The sequence below is a fragment of the Odocoileus virginianus genome, chromosome 19 (assembly GCF_023699985.2).
Source record: "Odocoileus virginianus isolate 20LAN1187 ecotype Illinois chromosome 19, Ovbor_1.2, whole genome shotgun sequence".
Classification (NCBI taxonomy): Eukaryota; Metazoa; Chordata; class Mammalia; order Artiodactyla; family Cervidae; genus Odocoileus; species Odocoileus virginianus.
In genome coordinates this window covers 2,921,819-2,944,296 of record NC_069692.1, presented here as the reverse complement: position 1 = coordinate 2,944,296, position 22,478 = coordinate 2,921,819, and the positions used below count along the sequence as shown (strand labels likewise).

Sequence of the window (22,478 nt, the reverse complement as noted above, 5' to 3'; positions counted from 1 at the left end):
GACCTTATCTCTCCTCTGAACTTCTGACCTGTCAGTATTCTAACTGACATCTTTCCTGGAATCACACATCTATTATGCCCCAAATCTTACTCCATTCAATGCATTTTTCTCATTACAGTGATCTCTACAAACTCTGATTTCACTGAAAAACAGAGAACATACTCTAAATAATTGAGAAATATTTACATAGGTGAGTTGGATATTAAGATGTACTTTGTTTACAAATGACGTCAGTTTCACTAAAAAAATACAGGCTGTAGTCATTTATAGGAGAACTCTGTGTCTTTCACATGCTACTCCTGTATAGTATTTTCCAATGTCCAGAGTGTCATAAATAATAAAAGATTTATTGTACAGGGCATTTTCTTTATTAATTTTTTTTACATTTCTCATAAAATCACCCTTCTCCCTTATAGCATCAATGAGTATCTTATTCTCACTGCAGAGAAGGCAAATTTCTGATTCTAATGGGAGCGCTAAAAATATTCTGCCTAACAGTGAAAATCAGCAGCCAAAGCTCTTTGCCAAAATACTAACAATACTCCTGGATACAAGAGATTCTGAAGCATCACATTCAACAAAGATCAGATCTGGTCCTGATTTTAATCAGAGAGCAACCTGTCTCTTTGCTGCCTCCTAAACTTAGCAAAGACATACCATTCTCAGCATGCTGACCACTTTGGTGGTGTGAGATTTCACTGGGCAGCCTTTCTCAGAGTGACCTCAGCCCCAGATTCTAAAGATGGAGCATATTAAGTACAGGTGAGTCATCAATTTCAAAAGCCAGCAGAGTAACTAAAAACCTCATTCTTCAGAAGCACAGAGATTCTATGGGAAGTCCTACCATGTGACAAATGGAATTCAGGAAAAGAAAAGCCATCTCTAAACAAAGAAGTGATAAATGATACTCTTGTAGGATAAGCCTGTCTTGCTTGGGTGCTCTTGGTAATTCCATCTGAACTGACTATTAGCATTCCCGGTGGAGTTATGACATCTCTTGTTAAAGATGACAGAAAGGTAGAATCATAGTACTGTAGTAGGAATATCATAAACATTTGGGACCATTACTATTAAATCAATAACACTGTGTATACTATGAACCCATGCTTTATATAGTTCAAAGTCTTTTGCAGACATTAAAAATAATAACCTTATGGCTGTCTCATAGGGCATGAGAAGGCAATGGCACCCCACTCCAGTACTCTTGCCTGGAAAATCCTATGGACGGAGGAGCCTGGTAGGCTGCAGTTCATGGGGTTGCTAAGAGTGGGATATGAAGGAGTGACTTCCCATTCACTTTTCACTTTCATGCATTGGAGAAGGAAATGGCAACCCACTCCAGTGTTCTTGCCTGGAGAATCCCAGGGACGGGGGAGCCTGGTAGGCTGCCGTCTATGGGGTCGCACAGAGTCGGACACGACTGAAGTGACTTAGCAGTAGCAGCAGCAGCATAGGGCGTACAAATATTAGGATCTTCTGAGAACAATCACTAGTTAACAGTAGATAAACAAAGATGTCCAGCCCTTTTCTAGGTGCAATGAGCCTCATGAAAGGAGCAGAAGACACAACCCCTTCTCTCAAACTGTTTCAGGCAACAGATATAAGTAAGTACATAAAACACGTGGGAAATGTGTATGTGACGGGAACTAAAAGATATTTGTGTAAGGTTGGGAGAGAGATGAATAGGTGGAGCACAGAGGATTTTTAGAGCAGAGAAAATATTCTGTAAGGTACTAATAACGATAGATATGTAACATCATGCATGCTAAGCTGTTTCTGTTGTGTTTGACTCTTTGCAACCCCGTGGACTATAGACTGCCAGGCTCCCCTGTCCATAGGATTCTCCAGGCAAGGATACTGGAGTGGGTTGCTGTGCCCTCCCCCAGGGAATCTTCCCAATTCCAGGGACCAAACCCACATCTCTACATCTCCTGCATTGGCAGGCAGGTTCTTTACCACCTGGGAAGTCCACATATCATTATACATTTTCCAAACCAACGTACACACCAAAAGTGTGCCCTAAGGTAAACTACAGGTCTTGGGTGATTATGATGTGTCCTGTAGATTCATCAAGTGTAACAAGTGTCCAACCCTACTGGGGGATGTTGATAACACAGAAAGATATGCATGTGGGGTGGGGCAGAGGGCATATGGGAAAATCACTGTACCTTCCTCTCAATTTTACTGTGATCCCAAAACTGCTATAAAAAATTAAATCTTTAATTAAAAAAGGAAAAAAAGAAATCTTGACTCGTACATGAGGGAAGTATAGGGTAGAACAAGGACAAATACATGTCCTCAATTTTCCTAAAGATCCTCAATATCTGTTCTGTAAGTAATATTAAGGTGGAGAAATATAGAGAAGCCAGGAGAAAAACACTGGGATGGTAATAGTATCTGAGATTGTACATGTGAGTGTCTAGGTCAGGGCTGGGGAAGAATTGGAGACTGCCTGGTTTGATAGGCAGGGTCAAGTTAAGGAACATGAAAGATAAGCTTTCATGGTTAAGGGGAGGCCTGTTAGTAAATAGATTTTTACAGACCAGTCTGATCAATTTAGATTTCAATCTGATAGGGTCTAGAGATCTCTTGTAAATTCCTAAGCACCTGCATGATATGATCAGAGAAGCACTTCAAAGAAAATAGTCAACGAAAATAGTTGGCAGCAATTATCTGCTGATCTTTTGCTCCCCAACCCTCATACTTACTAAATGATACAGACTAGCTCTCCACTCCAAATCCCACCATCATCCTAGGAGGTTTCAACACTCATGACTTTAGCCAATATCCTAACTTTACCATTCCTTGAACTCATCCATTCCAATTGCCTTCACTTCCACTCCCAGGACTGCACCCAAGACTGTACATTAGTTAAACCCACACCGCACAGAAAATTTAAGTGTGAATAGCTCAGCTTCATCTCTCCAGCCCTCTCTGGCCCATCCTCCCGTGGATGTGCTCACTCTTTCCAATGTCGCTTCCTTGCTGGATGCTGTCTTGCCAACATACTCCACTTCTTTCACTTCTGTCTCTCCCCTGCATCCCCTGGGACGACTTCAGCCCCGGATCCAGAGCCATAGCACCCCTGTACACTCTGGCATCTAGACGGCCACTGCACACACCCGGTCTTTCTGCTAGCTGAGTCCTCAAGTCCACTCATTAGTGTTCCTGTTTGTCCACAATCTCCTTCCTCAACATTCTCCTGGGTAGCAATGCAGCTGTTCATCATTATCCTTAGGACCATGGCTTGGCCCCGGTCTTGCTGCTTTCAGCAGCATATCACTTTGTCTTTTCCTTGCTGAGAAAACTGAGGCTTTGGGCATGTCTCCCTCAGTTGCCCACCCGTTCTCTATGAATGGTGCATTTATCCCCACCCATTCTTCTTCCTTCTCTCTGTCACACAATAGGAAGGCTCTCCCTACTTTTCAAGGGCAAACCCCAAGGTCAGACCCCGAACCATGTTTTTAATTCCCTCCCTCCTGCCGCCTTTAAGACTTTGGTTTATCCAAAATTCTTGCTGTTTGCTGTATCTTCGACCCTGCTCCTTTTTGGCCCCATAACCCTTTAACCCATAAAACACAGTAAAGTCTGTTTCATCATTCAAAATACTCCCTTCACTTGAGTTTCCTTCTAGCTGTCTTTTTATCTTTCTCCTCCTTCATTACCTAAGGTCTTCCAAATAGTATCTACATTGGCTGACTGTAGCCACCACCACAGCCCAGAAAGTGGGAAGTACGCAGACAGGGGGGCTTCCCAGGTGGAGCTAGTGGTAAAGAACCCACCTGCCAATGCAGAAGACGCAGGGACGTGGGTTCCGATCCCTGGGTCGGGAAGATCCCCCGGGGGAGGGCATGGCTACCCACTCCAGTATTCTTGCCTGGAGAATCCCATGGACAGAGGAGCCTGGCGGGCTACAGTCGGACACGACGGAAGTGGCTTGGCACGCACGCACACAGACAGGGAGTAAGCTACAGCTCAGAGTCAGCGCTAATAAGGTCAAGTACCTAACATTTCTCCGCAGGACTTTTCATTCAAGTCACGCTGTTTCAGTCTTTTACTTTTTAATGCGCCCATGTTTCACTTAAAGCCCTGAAGTAGAGAAAAGTAACACGGTGATTTCAAAGCAGGAGATCAACAAAGGGCATGCTCTGTGCCAGGCAAATGATTTACTGTTGTGTGAAAAAGAAGAGAAATTTGCCTTATTTGGCTGTGTCCAAAAAAAAAAAAAAAGAGAGAGAGATCTGATTAACTCTTCAAGACAAAAAAAAAATTCTACTTTCTATAATAAATTCTTGGATTTTCACTAGAACATGTTACTCTATTTCTTTAACCTCCCTTCACTTCTCAAACCACTGGCAATAGACTTCTACTCAGTGAAACATCCCTGGCAAATACTCCCCATGACTTCCAGACCTGAAAACCCAACAAACACCTTTCAATCATATCCAGCTGAAATTCTCTGTTGATTTGACCGACACAATTTCTCTTTTCTTCTTGACAATCTCGACTCCTTTGGCTTCTGCATCCTCCACTCCTCTGGGATCCCCACACCTCTGACTGTTGTTTTTCAGTCCACGTAAGACCGCCTTATTTGTGGTCTCCAAACAGACCTGTAGCTTTACATCCACCAAATCCTTCTCCACAGAAGGGAGACCATTCACCATGAACACGACCCATACTTGTCCACCTGCTGTCTGTCTGATTCTGCGAAGTTAGTTCCTATGCTCCTCTGTGCCTGTCCAAGACCTACAATTCTTCGAGATCTAATTCTTCAGTGAAGCTTTTCTTCGCTCATCTCCTGGGATTTACACAATCTTTCCCGTGTTTGTACTCCCTAATTTGCTTTGCAGCAGGGGAAGAGATAGATAGTATTACCAACCCAGTGGCCATGAATCTGAGCAAACTCCAGGAGACGGTGAAGGACAGGGAAGCTTGGTGTGCTGCCATCCATAAGGTTGCAAAGAGTCAGAAACGACTTAGTGACTGAACAACGACAACAGCAATTTGCATTGCAGCTACCCTACAAAATATTTATTCCTATACATTCTCATCTATCCTACCAGATCATGAGCTCTTTCCTCATGACTGCCTTGAGGAAAAACCATGCCAAAAACCATGCTTGGCACATAGCAGGAGCTCATCAAATTTTAGCTACGAGTATTATTATTACTTAATTTTGCATTTTCCAGGCTTCCAGTAGTGCAATGTTTCTTAAATATTGCAAGATCAATCAATTTTAAATTAGTTAATTAAAGCCCAAAGAATGAATGGCTTCCCTGGTGGCTCAGACGGTAAAGCGTCTGCCTGCAATTTGGGAGACCTGGGTTTGATCACTGGGTCAGGAAGATCCCCTGGAGAAGGAAATGGCAACCCCCTCCAGTACTCTTGCCTGGAAAATCCCATGAGTGGCAGGCTACAGTCCCTGGGGTCGCAAAGAGTCGGTCATGACTGAGTGACTTCACTTTCACTAAGAATGAATAAACTTTGTTGGTGAGAAAAAGAGAGTGGACAGAGGGCTCATCTATAGTAGGTAGTAGAGAGATTAAAAAAAAAAACCAGTAAACAGTTAAGAAAATGGCTGGAGCCCCAAAAGGAGAGAATAGAAGAAATTTCTAACAATCCACAAGCATATTATCTATTTCATAAATTACCTTGGAAATACAACAATGTCTTCTGCCAGGCATCCAGATGAAGGAAGATTTCTCAGTGTGTGGTAACTGCCGCTGACTCAGCCTGGTGAGCACCAAAGCCAAGGAGAATGGTGGTGATAGGGATAGAATACGGTATTGATGCTTTTGAGCTATGGTGCTGGAGGAGATTCTTGAGAGTCCCTTGGACTATAAACAGATCCAACCAGTCAACCCTAAAGGAATTCAGTCCTGAATGTTCATTGGAAGGACTGATGTTGAAGCTGAAGCTCCAATACTTAGCCATCTGATGCAAAGAGCCAACTTGTTGAAAAGACCTTGATGCTGGGAAAGACTGAAGACAGGAGGAGAGTGGGCAACAGAGGATGAGATGGTTGGATGGCATCACCAACTCAATGGACATGAGTTTGATCAAGCTCCAGGAGTTGGTGAAGGACAGGGAGGCCTGGCATGCTGCATTCCATGGGGTCGCAAAGAGTCAGATATGACTGAGCAACTGAACAACAATGGTAGTTATTACACAGGTAGCTGTAGAAGTCCCAGGAGGGGACTAGAGATAGAGAGAGAAACCTAGGAGACTTGGGAGACCACTGTAAGTTAATGGTCACTCAAGAAAGCTGTTGGAATGTCGTGGAATGAAATAGGCTTGCTTGACTATAAAGCCAAAAATAAAAGTATGAGATATGCCCCAGGCCATTAGATGGAAGAAAAATGTCACCACTCTTCTACTGATTTAAATACAAATGATATACCACTCTAATGGCAGAAAGCAAAGAAAAACTAAAGAGTTTCTTAATGAGGGTGAAGGAGGAGAGTGAAAAAAGCCTGCTCAAAACTCAATGTTAAAAAAAAAATAATAAGATTATGACATCCAGTCTATTTACCATCAAGCGGTGGCAAATAGAAAGGGAAAAGGTGGAAGCAGTGACAGATTTCCCCTTCTTGGGCTGTAAAATCACTGAGGATGGTGGCTGCAGTCATGATATTAGAAGACAGCTGCTTCTTGGCAGGAAAGCTATGACAAACCTAGACAGTGCGTTAAAAAGTAAAGACATCACTTTGCCAACAAAGGCCTGTATAGCCAAGGGTATGGCCTTTTGATTTGTCATATACGGATGTGAGAGCTGGACCATAAAGAAGGCAGAATGCTAAAGAATTGATGCTTTTGAACTGTGGTGTTGGAGAAGACTCTTGAGAGTCCCTTTGACAGCAAGGAGATCAAACTGGTCAATCTTAAGGGAAATTAACCCTGAATACTCATTGGAAGGACTGAGGCTGAAGCTGAAGCTCGAATACTTTGGCCACCTGATGCAAACAGCCAACTCAATGGAGAAGATCCTGATGCTGGGAAAGATTGAAGGCTGAAAGAGAAGAGGACAACAGAGGATGAGATGGTTGGATGGCATCATCGATTCAATGGATATGAACTTGGGCAAACTTGGGAGATGGTGAGAGGCAGGGAAGCCTGGAGTGCTGCAGTCCATGGGGTCACGAGTGGGACATGACTTGGTGACTGAACAAAAACAATGAAAATTTTAGTTTGACCTCAGAGGGTTTGACACTCTCCTGCCTGATACATCCCTAGTTCCTCCTTCGTATCTAGACGCCTCACTCCTTGAAGAAAGTGGTCTTCCCCCTCCCCGTTTCCTTTGACTATAAAACTGTAGCCCACTTAATCCTCAGGGCAGAGCTCCCCAACCTGCCCACTTGCATCTCTTACAAGCATCCTATATTAATAAATCTATATCTTGTCTATTACTTTGCCTCTTGTTGAATTCCGTTTGAGACAAAGCACCTGGCCTCAGGAAGTCCAGACAGCAGATCAGTGATCTCAATTAAGTGATGGTGGGTTGGAGTCCCACGCAGCGTTTTGCCCAGGTCTGAGTCCCAGGACATGGGTCTTGTCCCAGGACAAGTCCCAATCTGAGGTGCACTGTTTCAGGGGTGCCTTGTCGAGTTACATTATCTAATAAGCCTATTCTCTGAACCTCCTTATACACAGGTAGAAGAGAACTACCTACATAGACAAGAAGGAAAAAAATGATGAAACCCAATTTGAGTTTTGTTTTACTAACAGTATTTGAGTGGCTATGTCAAGGGAATTTACTGTATAAAAAAGTTAGCTATTTTTTGCATCAAGAAAAATCATTAGTATTCTGGTTTTGAATTATCCTACAAGAATATCCTTCTGCCAAGTATTCTGTATTATGGCTTTTTGATGTGAGTACTGTTTCCTTTGAACTTTGGTTGTTTTTAGTGCAGCCAAATTGACTGGCTTCTTAAAAGTGCTATTTTTGGACAAATACAAGGGGAAATTAATCATGATGCCCAAATGATGGCCTGGGAGTACTATTTCATTATTTTCAGTTTAGTCTGGGAAATATGTAACCAGTTTTTCACCCAGAGAGTAAAAATATTTCAATTTATTAGAAAGTACATGTTACTGGAAGCAGAAGTGTAATCATGGAAACTACTCCAGCTGCTTCTATTCAGGCAAAGCCTTCTGACATTGTGCTGAAACGACAAGTTTGCATCTGCTAAGGTGTGGCTTGAAAAGTCTGGAAGGCTGTCCCTGTTGAAGACCAAGGGCACGACATCACCAGTTCCACACAAGACTCCTTAAAATGCAAAAATCCCTGTGAGGGGCAACTCCATTTCTAATGTACACCTTTAAGGCGAACTTCATGAGTTCCCTGGACACCTCCTTACTGGCAAAAAGCAAGCAAACAAACAGCAACAACAACAATAAAAACCCAGCAAGTTTGCAAATTTTGCAAAGAGCCAGTGCTAACAATAAAGGTCATTCTGTCCATAAGGTTGATTCGACAGATTCCCACAGGTTACATACAACAGATTCCAAAGGCCACAGAGCACTGATACCAGGAACACAGAAAATTGTCTGCAGTGTTCAGAACCTGCAGAGATGAAAAGATTGAGAGAGATCACAAAGAAGTTTGAGAAAGAGAAAATTGGCGTGAAGCATATGAGTGAAACTGCATCTCCTTCTTTGTCTGCAAGTTACTTCCAGGGTACATCTCCTACAAGCAGGCTTGATCTCCAGCTCATCTCTCCAGTATTATATGCCTTTTTGTCTGTGTGTCACCCCCTCTGCTTTTGACCAGTAGTTCTAGCCCCCCCAAAGGTTGACCCTCATAGATCAGTGGACCTGAAGCCCCAGGGCAATGTGGCACCCAGCCCATGGCCATGCGGTCATCTCCCCACTGCCCCTCTTTTTCTCATGATCCACATCACACCACAATGCAAGGCCCAGCTCACACCCCATCTCTTTGAAACCTTCCTCAATTTCGCTTACCATCTTTCTACAAAATGGCTTTGGCCCTGGAGTTCTCTGTGTGAAGTCACTTCAGTCGTGTCCAACTCTTTGCAAACCCATGGACTCTAGCCCACCAGGATCCTCTGTCCATGGGATTCTCCAGGCAAGAACACTGGAGCGGGTTGCCATGCCTTCCTTCTGGTGATCTTCCTGACCCAAGCATCAAACTTGCACCTCTTAGTGAGTCTACTTGAAAGAAATTCTGGAGACTGAAGAATAAATATAAAGGCCCTGCATACCCCACTTGCATGTCCCCTGATTGAAAAATACTATTAAAGGAGGGACACTGGACTGAGAGAAAGGGAAGCTAGATTTGGAGTAAATGTTAACTAAATTGCTGTGTGACCTTGGGCAAGTCACCTAACTCATTTGAGTGTCAGTTTCACATTTGTAACATAAAAGAGGTGGGTAGACACCTCAAAGCTGCTTGGCAGCCCTGATACTTTAAGAATCTTGGAACACCACCTGCAGAGGAAGGTGTTTGAGTCATTTCACAGTTGCTCCATAAAGGGAGGGTGATGGGTAGCCTTTGAAGCTCAGGGAGACAACTCGCTAAAAGCTCATAAAACACTCATCAAGCTGCAGAACATACAGGCCTGAGCTGTGGGTCCCTAAACTCCTTGCCTCTCTTCTCAGCACCAGATCTTTTTTCAGATAGACCTTTTTTCCCCCTTGTCTCTAGTGTGGCAAACCTGGTACGTAGCTGTCACATTCCCACCAGCCCACTCACATTAGCTAATGCTGACTGCCTCCCACTCTCAGCTACAGTACACACGCAACCTCCTGTGACAGTGAATCTACAGCTCTAAATAAAGGAACACTCTCATTTTTAACAAGTCTAGTATTGTGAAATCTGCATTTACCAGTGCATGTACTTATGTGTGTGTGTGTGTGTTGAAATGCACATGGGGGATGGATTACTTGCTTTGCAAATGAATTCCCTATGGCATTCCTTACAATATCAAGCTCTTCATTTCTCTTTTCCTCCACTGCCTCTCCAACAAATATCTTACACTCTTTCCTTATTTATTGCTGCTCAGGAATACATCTTGTGTAAGGTAAGGTATCCTTAATAAAGGTTAAGAGAGAGCAAAATGCATTTCTTTGAAGCCTTCTGACTAATTTCTTTAATGTCCCAGGTGACTGGGCTTTTATTTTGCATGCCTAGGCTCTAGAACCATATCTGGCAATACCACCAAGATAAAAGCCACATGAATCTTAAATACAGTCCACAGTCTACCATGATATAAGAGCCTTCTACAGAAATTATTAGAGTCTAGAAAAACCATAAGCTTCACATAAGCCACCATGTCTGGAAGAAATAAGTTGATGACATTCCTGTGTAATGATTTCTTAGATTACTGTTGTACCTCACGCTCAGGTCAATAGCTGTACTCTGGGGGCAGCCTAAAAATTTGGACTAATATATTCTGTCTCCTGACACAATAAACATTAATAGGCTGAATAATAACCACATTTCTGGCAGTGGTGAAGCTATTTTTAGTAATGGTGGTGCTCTGGAAAATTTCATCTTTTGCTTTGAAATGCAAAGGTGATTTTTCTCAGCCCATACATGGTAAGCTCAGGCATGCTCGATTGTTTTTCATTTGAGTTTTGCATGTTTTCTATTTCTCTTTACCCCAGGGGTTTCCTTATCTGAGTGCACACACAGATTAGAACAGGAACAGATCAGATCCCCTGGTTTAGGGTAGGTTGCAAATACTATGTCTGATACTAAGGGCACCAAACAAAGGCTTCATCTCATTCAATTGTTAGTGTTCCCCTCGAGGCTTAGGCAAGCTAAGAACCTAACAAAAACAAGGAAAACAGCAACCTCACTCTTAAGTCATCCTCTCCTAGAGAAAAAAAAGTTATTGTTTTCCCACTTCCAGAAATATAATTTTCCAGGGTTCAGAAACTCAAGAGAATCCCAGCTCTCTTTTGAGTGCTTAAAAACATTCTCTTAATGGGGGACCTGGCAGCCACAGAAGGAGGGAGGATGGGCAGTGTTAAGTGCCCAGGATCAAGAATCTGAAGGCCTAAGATGACATCTGGCCAACCCATTAACCCTTCTGGGCCTGTTTCCTCATTATAAATTGTAGATAATGGCACCCACATTTTTATTGAGATCAAATGAGATAATAGACTTGAAAATGCTTTGTGGAAGGATTAGGTTTTCATAGCACAGTGTTCTGCTTACTTGAGTGCATCTCAACTCCTATGACATAGTAGAAAATTAAAGCTGAAAGTCACCCCCAAAATGAGAAAAGTGTAAGACTGCTTTAAATGAAGTTTCCTTCTCTTTCTCTCTCCCTCTCTTCCCTCTGTCTCTTCATCTCTCTTTTACCCTACCTCCTGGAAAAAAGCAACAGTAACAACTGATCTTAGCTCTGCCTTCTAAGAATCAGGACTTTGGACTTCCCTCGTGGTCCAGTGGTTAAGAATCCACTTGCCGGTGCAGGGGACACGGGTTCAATTCCTGGTCCAGGAAGATTCTACATGCCTCAGAACAACTAAGCCAGTATGCCACAACTTCTGAAGCCTACTCACCCTAAAGCCAGAGAGCCACTGCGACGAGGAGCCCACCCACCAAAACTGGAGAGTAGTCTTCCCTTGACACAACTAGAGAAAAGCCCACACTCAGCAACAAAGACCCAGAGCAGCCATAAATAAATGAATAAATAAAAATAACTTAAAAAAACAAGAATCATGACTTTTCCGCAGTTTGCAATCATAGCCAGTGTCCCTAAATTAGATAACCTCATTGATTACCTACTACTAAGTGCTATTAATAAATTATTACCAAAAACACATCATGTAATTAGGGAGCTTAGGGTGGTTGTGTACACACTCCTGTATTTAAAATGAATAACTGACAAGGACCTACTGTATAGCACATGGAACTCTGCTCAATGTTACATAGCAGCCTGGATGGGAGGGGAGTTTGGGGAGAATGGACTCATGTACATGTATGGCTGAGTCCCTTCACTGCTCACCTGAAATCATCACAACATTGTTATTCAGCCATACCCCAATACAAAATAAAAAGCTCAAAAAAAAAGTGTCATGAAAAAATTTTCTGCTTTTAGAGAAGCTTGACATTAAATCAGCTCTATCCATTTGTTCTTTCATTCAATGAGAATGTATTCAGTGAAACTTGCGCCAGGCACTAAGGGTTTAGGAAGGAACAGAAAAACATTCACTTCCCCACGAAGTTCACAATGCAGGGAGGGAGACAGGTTCACAGTCTCTTATTTTATAGCTTCAAACTAAAGACACAACAACTGAGAAAATTTGACTCTACCTGTAGCTCCCCTTCCATTATACTGAGTAGCTGGATGAGATCTTCCTTGGACAACTCCAAGGATTTCTTACTTTTCCGTTCACTTTCTCCAGATGGTTTTAGGTGTCGTTTGACAGTTCCTGAAGCCGTGACATCATCCTCCTTTCTGTTGGATTTGTTCTTCTTTTTCGTGTCTTCTGAGAGACTTTTATCAGCAGCATTGCTGATGATGGAGGACTGGGGGCAGGAGACATGCCCGTTGGATGAACTTTCACCACCCTGGTTTCGGGATCTCATTCCCACCTACAGCACATGAGAAAAGATAAGATGCTTTTACCACCACTGAAATGAGTTTTGCCTAACTGCTTAGAAATGAATAGCGGCTTTACAATGTCACCAAGAAAGAAAAACCAGGAAATCAATCCCAAGCCAGCTTCCTTATAGCTTTAATGATGGTATCATTAGAAACTTCAGGAAAATACTTTGACCAATCTTCAGGGAAAAATGAAAATGTGATTCTAACGTCACAAACATCCGAAGCCAAGTAATAAAGATCAACATCAAGCAGTGCTAATTCACGCTGATGGTTTGCATCTTTGATAGGATGGGATAACAATGGCACTTGACCTATGTGGTCGCCCTTCCCCCAAATCGTGACCCAAGGCTAATAATGAGAAAAACATCAGACCCATCCCAACTGAGAAACACTCTTCAAAATGCTTGACCCATGATCTTTAAAACTATCCAGGTCATCGAAAACAAGGAAAATCTGAATAATTGTCACTGCCAAGAGGAAGCTAAGGACACATGACAACTAAATGATGTAATGTGGCATCTGGAAGGGACCCTGAAACGGAAAAAAGACATTAGGGGAAAATTGAGGAAATATGAATAAAACATGGACCTTAGTCAATAATAATGTATCACTATTTGTTCATTAATTATAACAAATGTACCACACTAACATGAGGTTTTAATTACAGAGGAAACTGGGTGTGGGGTCTAAGGGATCCCCCAGTATTATCTTTGCAAGAATTCTGTGAATCTCAAGTTTTTGTAACATAAAAAGTTTACTTTTTTAAGTGATTCTAAATTATCTATCAGAAAATGCAAACCTCAAACCCTGCCAAGAACAAGTCAGAAGTCACAATGTGCAGAAAAATCCACATGGAGTCAGGGGAGGGGACTTGAAGTGAAGAGAGAAAAAGGGAAACGCCAAGGGAAGAGGGCGGGGTAGTTTTTAGTGATAAGGGATTCTACTTTTCCATAAACTCTTTCAAAATCAGGTGGTGGTGTTGTTCTTTTTTAATGTCAGTCATTTTACAGTAATAAAAGTACAAAGAATTGGGAGAAAAAGACCAACTTCAAAATCAATATTTTTAAAAAATATGTTGAGGTAAAATAAAGAAAAAAACAAAACAGAAATTAATTTGTCCGTGGGGAACTCACTTGAGTCATTTTCTTTTGAATGTTTATGCAGTCTCTAAGCAAAAGAACTTGGTTAACAGATACATTACAAACAAACACACTGAACTCAAAGGCAAGGCCCCTAATCTAAGTTCAGGGAAGATCCCTCTGATATCCTGGGGGCTGTACTACAAAATTTGCTTAAATCCTTAAACATAGGAGCTTAGTGCATGGGTTTATTTAAAACTCACGGTATAAATAGTTCTTCCCTTGAACAGCTCAGCAGCAAGGTTTTCATTACCCATTCCAGATAAAATACAGAGACTTCTTTTCTGGAAGTAAATTTCCTTTATGAACCCAACCATAGTTAAGAAACCAAGGAAAGCTTTTCAAAACACCAGGCTTATAATAGAAAAATAAACACACAGTGTGATGTTTCCTTTTAGATAGCGAACACTTAATTCTTCTAACAAATCTTGAAATCTACATTCATGCTCCTTTTTTTAACTGAACCCTTACAACAAAATGGACCCTTTTGTGTGTGTGTGTGTGTGTGTGTGTGTGTGTGTGTGAACTTTCTATAGCACCCTAATTTTGAAGACTATAAACCGAAGAAGTGGTCCTTAACACTAGCGCTATGTTTTCTGCTTCATTCAGTGATTAGTTCCTAAAATTTAAGAGCATCTTTTGGGCTTCCTTGGTGAACAAAGAATAGATGTTCTTTGTAATGGGAGCCAGAGCACTTCAGAACAGACCTACTATATTTCATCACAGCTTGTTTGCAGGCAGAGTGGGCTGACTTAAGTCCCAAGCCAAAAAAATGAAAAGATGTGACAAATAACTTTGAAGGGAAGCACATTATACCACCCCAAAATATACCTCTTTGGCATACTGATGACTTTAAGCTCATTATTTTTTAAGAAACAATAGGGACTTATGAAACTCTGAAACCTGGGTAGAAATTACCCTTTACTAAGACATATTTACATTTATAAAGAAAGCTTCCATTTGTAAGGGTGTCTCCCTGGCTATACCAGGAAAAGAACTATAACTCTAAAATCTCTAGAAATGCTTAACCGATGCAGAAGGCAATGACTTAAATCTGTATTTACTATGCTTTCCTTGTTTACTGGGCTTTCCTGGTAACCTCTCATAAGTGGCTCAACATCTTTCCTTTGCCTTTAGCTGAAGCTGGTATTTAAGGTGATAGCTTGGGTCATTTCAGAGAGTTTCTTGGTTTTCCTGTGTCTCTCCCATGTAAACAGGAGGTACGCAGGTTATTAAACTTGTATTTGTTTCCTCCTATTAATCTGTATTTTTAATACAGGGATATAACAGCCAAAGACCTTAGAAGAGTAAAGCAAAAATTAGTTTTCCTCCCCCAGTTTCAAATTTAACTCTTGACACATCACAACTAAGATACATGGGCTTCCCAAATTGAATTGTGATTCCCCATGACTCCATGCCATGTGTGCACTTCTTTGATCTAAAGCAATTTTCTCTGTAAGATCTTAAGGCTCTTTGGGATGGAACATCAAATATTGATCTAACAACTTCAATTTAGATCACGCATTAATGGAAGTTCCAGGCAGTATTTCCCAAGGTGGCAATGTTTTATACTTAATCATACACAGCCTTAATGTACATGTGCTAATGTCTTATTTTCCTGGATTTCCTTTATCTTTTATAGGATCTATGGCATTAGGATATTTGTAAAATAAGACATATGCATGCCTATCTATATATTACATGCTCTTAATTATATTTGCAAACACACGGAAAATGGCATTTACCTAGTACCAACTCTATATTTGGGCTTCCCTAATAGCTTAGCTGGTAAAGAATCCACCTGCAATGCAGAAGACCCTGGTTTGATTCCTGGGTTGGGAAGATCCCCTGGAGATATGATAGGCTACCCACTCCGGTATTCTTGGGCTTCCTTGGTGGCTCAGATGATAAAGAATCCACTTACAGTGCAGGAGACCTGGGTTCAATCCTGGATTGGGAAGATCCCCTGGGGGAGGACATGGCAACCCACTCCAGTATTCTTGCCTGGAGAATCCCTATGGACAGAGGAGCCTGGTGGGCTACAGTCCATGACGTCGCAAAGAGCTGGACATGAGTGAGCAACTAACTACAGCACACACAGCAATTCTATATTAAATTGTTTCTAAACAATCTCAATCTAATATTGAAGCTAAGCAAGATCCTGTGGGGCCTTCCCAGGTACAAAAATCCATCCATGTTCCCCATTTCTTGTTTGTAGAAAAAGGCTTTACTCTCCTAGGCCGTCCCTGAGCTCCAAAGAGCAGACTCAACCAATTAGGGAATTGAGGGACTGTGGAAGCAAAGAGTCAAGCTAGAAAAGTAATGATAGGGACTTCTCTGGCAGTCCAGTGGTGGGGAGCCTGCCTTGCATTGCAGGGGATGCAGTGTCGATCCCTGGTTGGAAAACTAAGGTGCCACCTGCCTCAGAGCAACTAAGCCTCTGAGTTGCAGCTTCTGCGCCCATGTTCGGAACCATGCTTCTGAGCCATGCTCTGAGCTGAAACCAAAGATCCCACACGATGCAACGAAGATCCTATGCGCTGCAACTAAGACCCAGATAAATAAATAATCTTTTTTGAGAAAAAAAACAAAACCAATGATATCTCAAACAATAATTCAGCAATAAAACAGAATTCTAGCTCCTCCTCAAGGCACACACAGCAAATCTGATACATATTTTTGAGTTGTTATGCAGAAACTAAGATCTCCCCCTACTCCGAGGTGGAGGGTGGTAACTAATTGCTGACCACAAGCAGGTAGACCCTAGATTGTTTGGAACTAGAAGGTTGATGATGAAGATTCCTGAAACATCACCCCATTACCTCACCATCAACCAACCAGAGGAAAGTCATGCATCCTACAACGCTAACCCCAAATTTTACCTTAGGAAAACCTTCCCTGAAAACTATTGGGGAGTTTGAGTCCTTTGAGCATAAGCCACTCATTCTGCTGTGGGACCCTGCAATAAATGCTGCACTTTCCTTCACCATAAAATAGTCAGGAGATTGGCTTTGCTGTGCAGTGGGCAAGTGGACTTGAGTTTAGTTCAGCAACAATATTAATACTTTGAAATAAAATGTTTGCAGTATTATTAGCCTTTATAGAATTAATAGAATTACATTAAATAATGAGGATTATAGATTGAATTACTTGTAGGATTTTTACAGACAAGGAAACATATTTTAGAATTATCTAATTGTTTTATATCACTAATCAGGTCAAAAGCTTGAGTTCTCTATTCTCTTTCACATTAATTCACTTTTGCTGATGAAATATCTCATGTGCTAGACCTGTGATGTTAATTTTGCCTTAGCAAGTATTTTTTTCTCTGTGACACTGAAATGTCACATTAATTACTTTTGCTTTGACATGTGCACACAGATTTTAGTCCTTTCCTAGTCATCCTAGTCCTTTTTAGTCCTTTTCCTAGTGATTAAATATCTTTTTCTGGATCACACAGCTACTCCTAGTGAATAGAAGACCTAGGATTTGAACCCATGTGTGACTCTGAATAAGGTCTTCTATCTTTACCTCCACAACAAAACCAGCAGTCAGCACCTGTTCTATCTCAGAACTGCAAAAGTACTCAGAGACAGCAAACTAGTCAAGAAATGTTTAGAACAGAATTAGACAACATGTAAGAGGGAGAAAAACTTAAGTTCTCAGTAGTGTAACCAAGTGTGCCCTCAATAATATCCACTTTAAACCACTTTATCCTCTCAGTAAGAGAAAGTACCCAGATAAGAGCAGACTTTCAGGTTTCACATTTAGTGATATTTATACTCTTCCTTGGGATTCCTGGGTGGCTCAGTGGTAAAGAATCTGCCTGTCCATGTAGGAGTCGCAGGAGACTTGGATTCAATCCCTGGGACGGGAAGATCCCCTGGAGCAGGGCATGGCAACCCCCTCCAGTAGTCTTCCCTAGAAAATCCCATGAACAGGGGGGCCTGGTGGGCTACAGTCCGTGAGGTCGCAAAGAGTCAGATGCATATGCATGCATATTCTTCCTTATTTTAGCAGCTCTCACTTACTGTTTCTTAAGTGTTAAATAATGTGCTAAGCATTTTACATTATACAGCATCTCATTTCAATTAATATTCACATCAGCACTAGTAGGTGCTATTATTCTCAGTATACAGATGAGGTCACTGACATTTAAAGAGATTAAACACCTTTTTCGGGATCACATAGCTACTCCTAGTAAATAGAAGACCTAGGATCTGAATCCATGTGTGACTCTGAATAACTATTCTCTATATGGCTTTTTTCTAAGCTCTTAAACAGATGCAAATTAGAAAGGGAGGGATCACCCTGGGAAGCAGAAGACCCAGAAAGGTTTACAAATGTTTTCTAAAATAATGTTTTTTCACTTCATAGTCCAGAGTTGGAGAAATCCGTCCATCTCTTGCAAAACTCACACAGCCACTGAAATTAGGTTGCTAAGCAAAAATATGCTTTCCAAAATCATTAACCTGCTGCAGAACTTGTAAAATGATGAATCATTTAAAAGCCTTTCTGAGACGCAACTAGGCTAACTATTAAGGATACAGGTTATGAAAACAGGATGCAGTCTGAACAGGGATCATTACAGACTTAATGTGTTAAAAGTCCCAGAGTTGAACAATAGTAAACATTTAGTCAGAGTTGGCCAAGTTCTATCCTTAATGCTCATAGGGGGAGCAGGAGGTAACAGAAGAGGCATCTGGCACTCTGTAGGCCTCTTACTATTTATTTGGTTGGCAGGGGGCAGAATGCATGACTCCCAAATATGCCACTTTAGCCCGTGGATTGTTTTGATCTGAAGGCAATCAAAACCCAGCAGATTCAGGTAAAGCTCTTTCCCTCCTCATCAACTGCCTAAATTTACACTGGAAAGTGGGCCTACACCAGGAGGAGAGCTATCACCAGAGATACCTTTTTACCAAAGAAACATTAACTGATAACATGGCAAAATTTGTTTTTCAAACCTTTTCTCTGCCTTCCTATGAATGGTCTTCCTTCCCTTCATATCCACAGACCCTCACCCCTTTCCTTAGCTCAAGATTTTATAAAAGCTTCAATTACCTGGCTGTTATTAAGTCTTAGATTTTCATGGGACTACTGGTGGTGCCAGTGGGAAAGAACTTGTCTGTAATGCAGGAGATGGTGAGAGACTTGGGTTCAATTCCTGGGTCAGGAAGATCCCCTGGAGGAGAAAATGGCAAACTACTGCAGTATTTTTGCTGGAGAATCCTAAGGACAGAGGAGCCTGGCAGGCACAGTTCATAGGGTCTAAAAGAGTTGAAGCAACTTAACAAAGACATGCACTGTACATATAACATTAAACTTGGTTTTCTCCTATTTCTCCAGGCCGGAATACTGTAGCGGATAGCCATTCCCTTCTCCAGGGGATCTTCTCAACACAGGGATCGATCACCGTTCTCCTACTTTGTAGGTGGATTCTTTAATGTCTGAGACACCAGGGAAGCCTCTTTCTCCGATTTTTCTGTCTTATATCAATTTCATTACTAAAACAGCCAAGGCGGGGCTTCCCATGTGGTCCAATGGTTGAGACTTCACCTTCCAGTGCAGGGAATACAGGTTCAATCCCTGGTTAGGGAACTAAGATCCCACACGCTTTGTGGTCAAAAAACAAAAGCAAAACACAGAAGTAACACTGCAACAAATTCAACAAAAGACTTTAAAACATGGTCCACACCCCCCAAAAAAATTCTTTAATAAATAAATAAATACCAGCCAAAGAACCTAAAAAGAAAGAAGAGAGAATTTTTCCCCTCCCCTTCAGTTTAATGGCTGCAAGCATGGGACGTGTAAATAACAAACTTTCTGAATGAAGCCAAGAATGCCTTTGGTTCATCTCAGTGTATATCCTTTCAAGAAAGTCAAGACTCACATCAGATCTGGAACTGTTTTTTTAAAACAGTGTTATTTGAGGCACAGGTTCTTCTACTTAATAAGCAAATTATCCTAACATAGTTCGTGAAATACACTTTCTCATCCTTTCATAGTAATTAGTCAGCAATATTTTGCATAGAATTTTCTGATTCTCATGTAAAAAAAAGAAAGATCAAATTTTATCCCAAACCTCCCTGTTCTATGTCTTTTATGTCAGTGTGTACTGGCAGATGAATAATATCCTAGGAATCAGAAGATATTTATAACAATTTTGACTAATTTGTATGGAACTAATAAGTATTTCTAGAGCCTTTGAACAAGTAGAAAGAGAATGACAGGGAAAAGTCTACAGCAATTAAAGACTCACTCTAGCTTCCATCTTTATTAGCTCCTATAAGACTTGACCTTGAATTTTCCTTAACAGCCTCACTCCTGCTCTTTCCTCCTTCCAGATTTATCTTTCCATGTTATGATTCAACACTGGTCACAATATTCTCCATCCCTACCACCAAGAAAAACTTCTTTTCTGCACAAGTTAGGTCTTGGCATCATTCCTACACTTGTTAAGTATCCAACTCCTATCTGTTCCTGATTTTACTTATATTCTTTTTTAAGAATCTACCCAGTACACAGGGTGAGCTAGCATAATAACTTTATTTATATAACTTCAACTCTTTAATTACTTTATAAATATGACATACAGTAAAAGGGAAAGCACAGAATTACAGAAAGTGTACTTTTTACAGTGTAACTTGGCAAAAAGTTTCCTGCAAGTGGGGTTTCCAGAAAATCAGCCTGGATCTTTTAGACATAAATGACAGTACCCACAGCACACAAAATTAAAGGCAAAAGAAAACATTGTTCTAGCTTCATGTGAAGTTTAAGATGCCAAAGACCGATCAAATCAACTATTTTATCCTCTATCAGTGCCAGATGATTCCCTCTGTGTATCTAGTTACTTGGTTAAGTCTAGTTAAAAATGTTCCAGCTCAGGAAATGTCCAAACATTTCTCAGGAGACTGTTCATTCTAACAGCACAGATTGTTAATAAATGTTTCTAGGTTTGCCCTTAAATTTTCTTTACAATTTTCTTTCCTTTTCATAATCCTATTTATGTAGCAAGCCATATCAAACGGTTTTTCCTTTCTCATTATCTATACTCATAAAATGCTCAAAATAAACTAAGGCTTTTGCTTATGTAAAACATTTTCATTCGACTAGGACAGCACTATCCAGACCAACTGAAAATTCTTCTAAATAATTTCACAAAATATTAGAATTCAAGAAAGAGGATTTTCTTGGAGTCACTACAGTGATGTTGTAACCAAAAGTTTGAGGAAAATATAGCTGTGGCAAAACAGAAAAATATTATTCTACTCTAGCCTAAAACCTTGGTGCAACATTTTATGAAGTTCTGCTTAATATTTTTCAAGGAAGATAATAGCAGACCTGGAAAAGGTTTCCAGAAAAAAAACAAAAACAGAAAATAACAAAAGAATGGATCAGGAAACTGCCATGAAATAAGAAAAAAAATTTTAGTTATATATTGAATCTGAAAGGATGTACAATTTGAGGGTGTTAAAGCTTGAATGTAAAATAGGTTGGCCTCTCTTATCATCACGTTGATAAAAGAGGGTTTTGGTTTACCTCTTTATACTAATTCCTAGCATTTATAACAAGGCTTGAGATTCTTTCTTTTCTTTTCTTCACAGAAGTAAGGTACTGGCAACTATATGAAAGAGAAAAACATTTAAATATCCAGAAATATACTATTATATAAAGTAATGATAGCATATAACAGTTTTTGACATTTTCAATATCAATGACTCATTCTTAAATCTCAAATATATTTAAAGTATTTTTATAGTCATAATACTTTATTATAATTCTGATGTCACTATCTACTAGACATAGAACATAATATATAGTTATTGGTTATATAAGAAGGTTATATAAGACCTTCCTTCAAATTTAAGTGATTAAGATAACTCTAGGTTTCTGGTAAATTTTACCTATATTCTCTCTACTTGACCACTATAATTTGTTTAGACATTTAAACAGTACCTGTGGCCTCTGAAGAATGTCACCATTTAGTTTAATTAAAGTTGCTAAATATTTGTTTTATCTGACAAAGAAAACACCTCTGGAAAATTACCAGACTCTTGGTTAGCCAGAATTAGAATTCCTTTCTGTATTTCATCACTTCTGAAAAGGCCCAGCCCCACAAACGACAAGAGTCAGTCATATCCTTTCACTCACAAAAAAGCCAGGAAGAAAAATACCTTAGGCTTTCTCTCAGCAGTCTATACGTGATGAATTATTCTTAAATATTACTTCTATTCACAATAATAGTAGCTGACTTTTACTAAGGAGCTTATGCTCTGAACACTGGGTGAAGTATCTGTCATAGCTAGTATCATCTCATAGAATCCTAATAACTATCCATAAAGCAGATGCTATAATTACTTCTCTTAAAAAGATAAGGAAAGTGAGGTTTAGAGAGATTTAGACATTTGCCCAAAATAGCACAACCAGTACCTGGGAAAGCCTGAACAAGAACACAGGCTAGTTTGCCATTCTCTACATTTAAGGAGAATCCAAAAGTCAGCTTTAATATCCAGATCAGAACCACTGCAACGCAAATGAACTGGTAGCCCTCCCTTCCTGGGGCTGATATAAATTTAGACATGGGGTATAGCATCCAGCAAAGAGTCTCAAGCAACAATTAATGTAGAATTCCACTATTTCAGCAGACTTTTTTCTTCAGTTTCTACTTGTGTAATAGCTTGTTCTTCTAAGACCACATTCTTTCCACCCTGCTCCCCTGACACTGTCTTTCTACTGCTCAGAGCCTGAGACTCTC

The 22,478-nt window shown here is 40.6% G+C and overlaps 1 protein-coding gene across 7 annotated transcripts in view; it reads right to left on the bottom strand.

Moving 5' to 3' along the window:
• FILIP1 (filamin A interacting protein 1) overlaps positions 1-22,478 on the bottom strand; it is a 216,326-nt gene that overhangs the window by 103,863 nt on the left and 89,985 nt on the right. For all 7 annotated transcript variants that reach the window (XM_070480788.1, XM_070480786.1, XM_020901263.2 and 4 more), the window contains one exon: positions 12,287-12,568. In XM_070480788.1, the coding sequence (XP_070336889.1) occupies positions 12,287-12,562 (276 nt within the window). In that variant the 5' untranslated portion in view covers positions 12,563-12,568. The remainder of the gene's footprint in view (positions 1-12,286; positions 12,569-22,478) is intronic.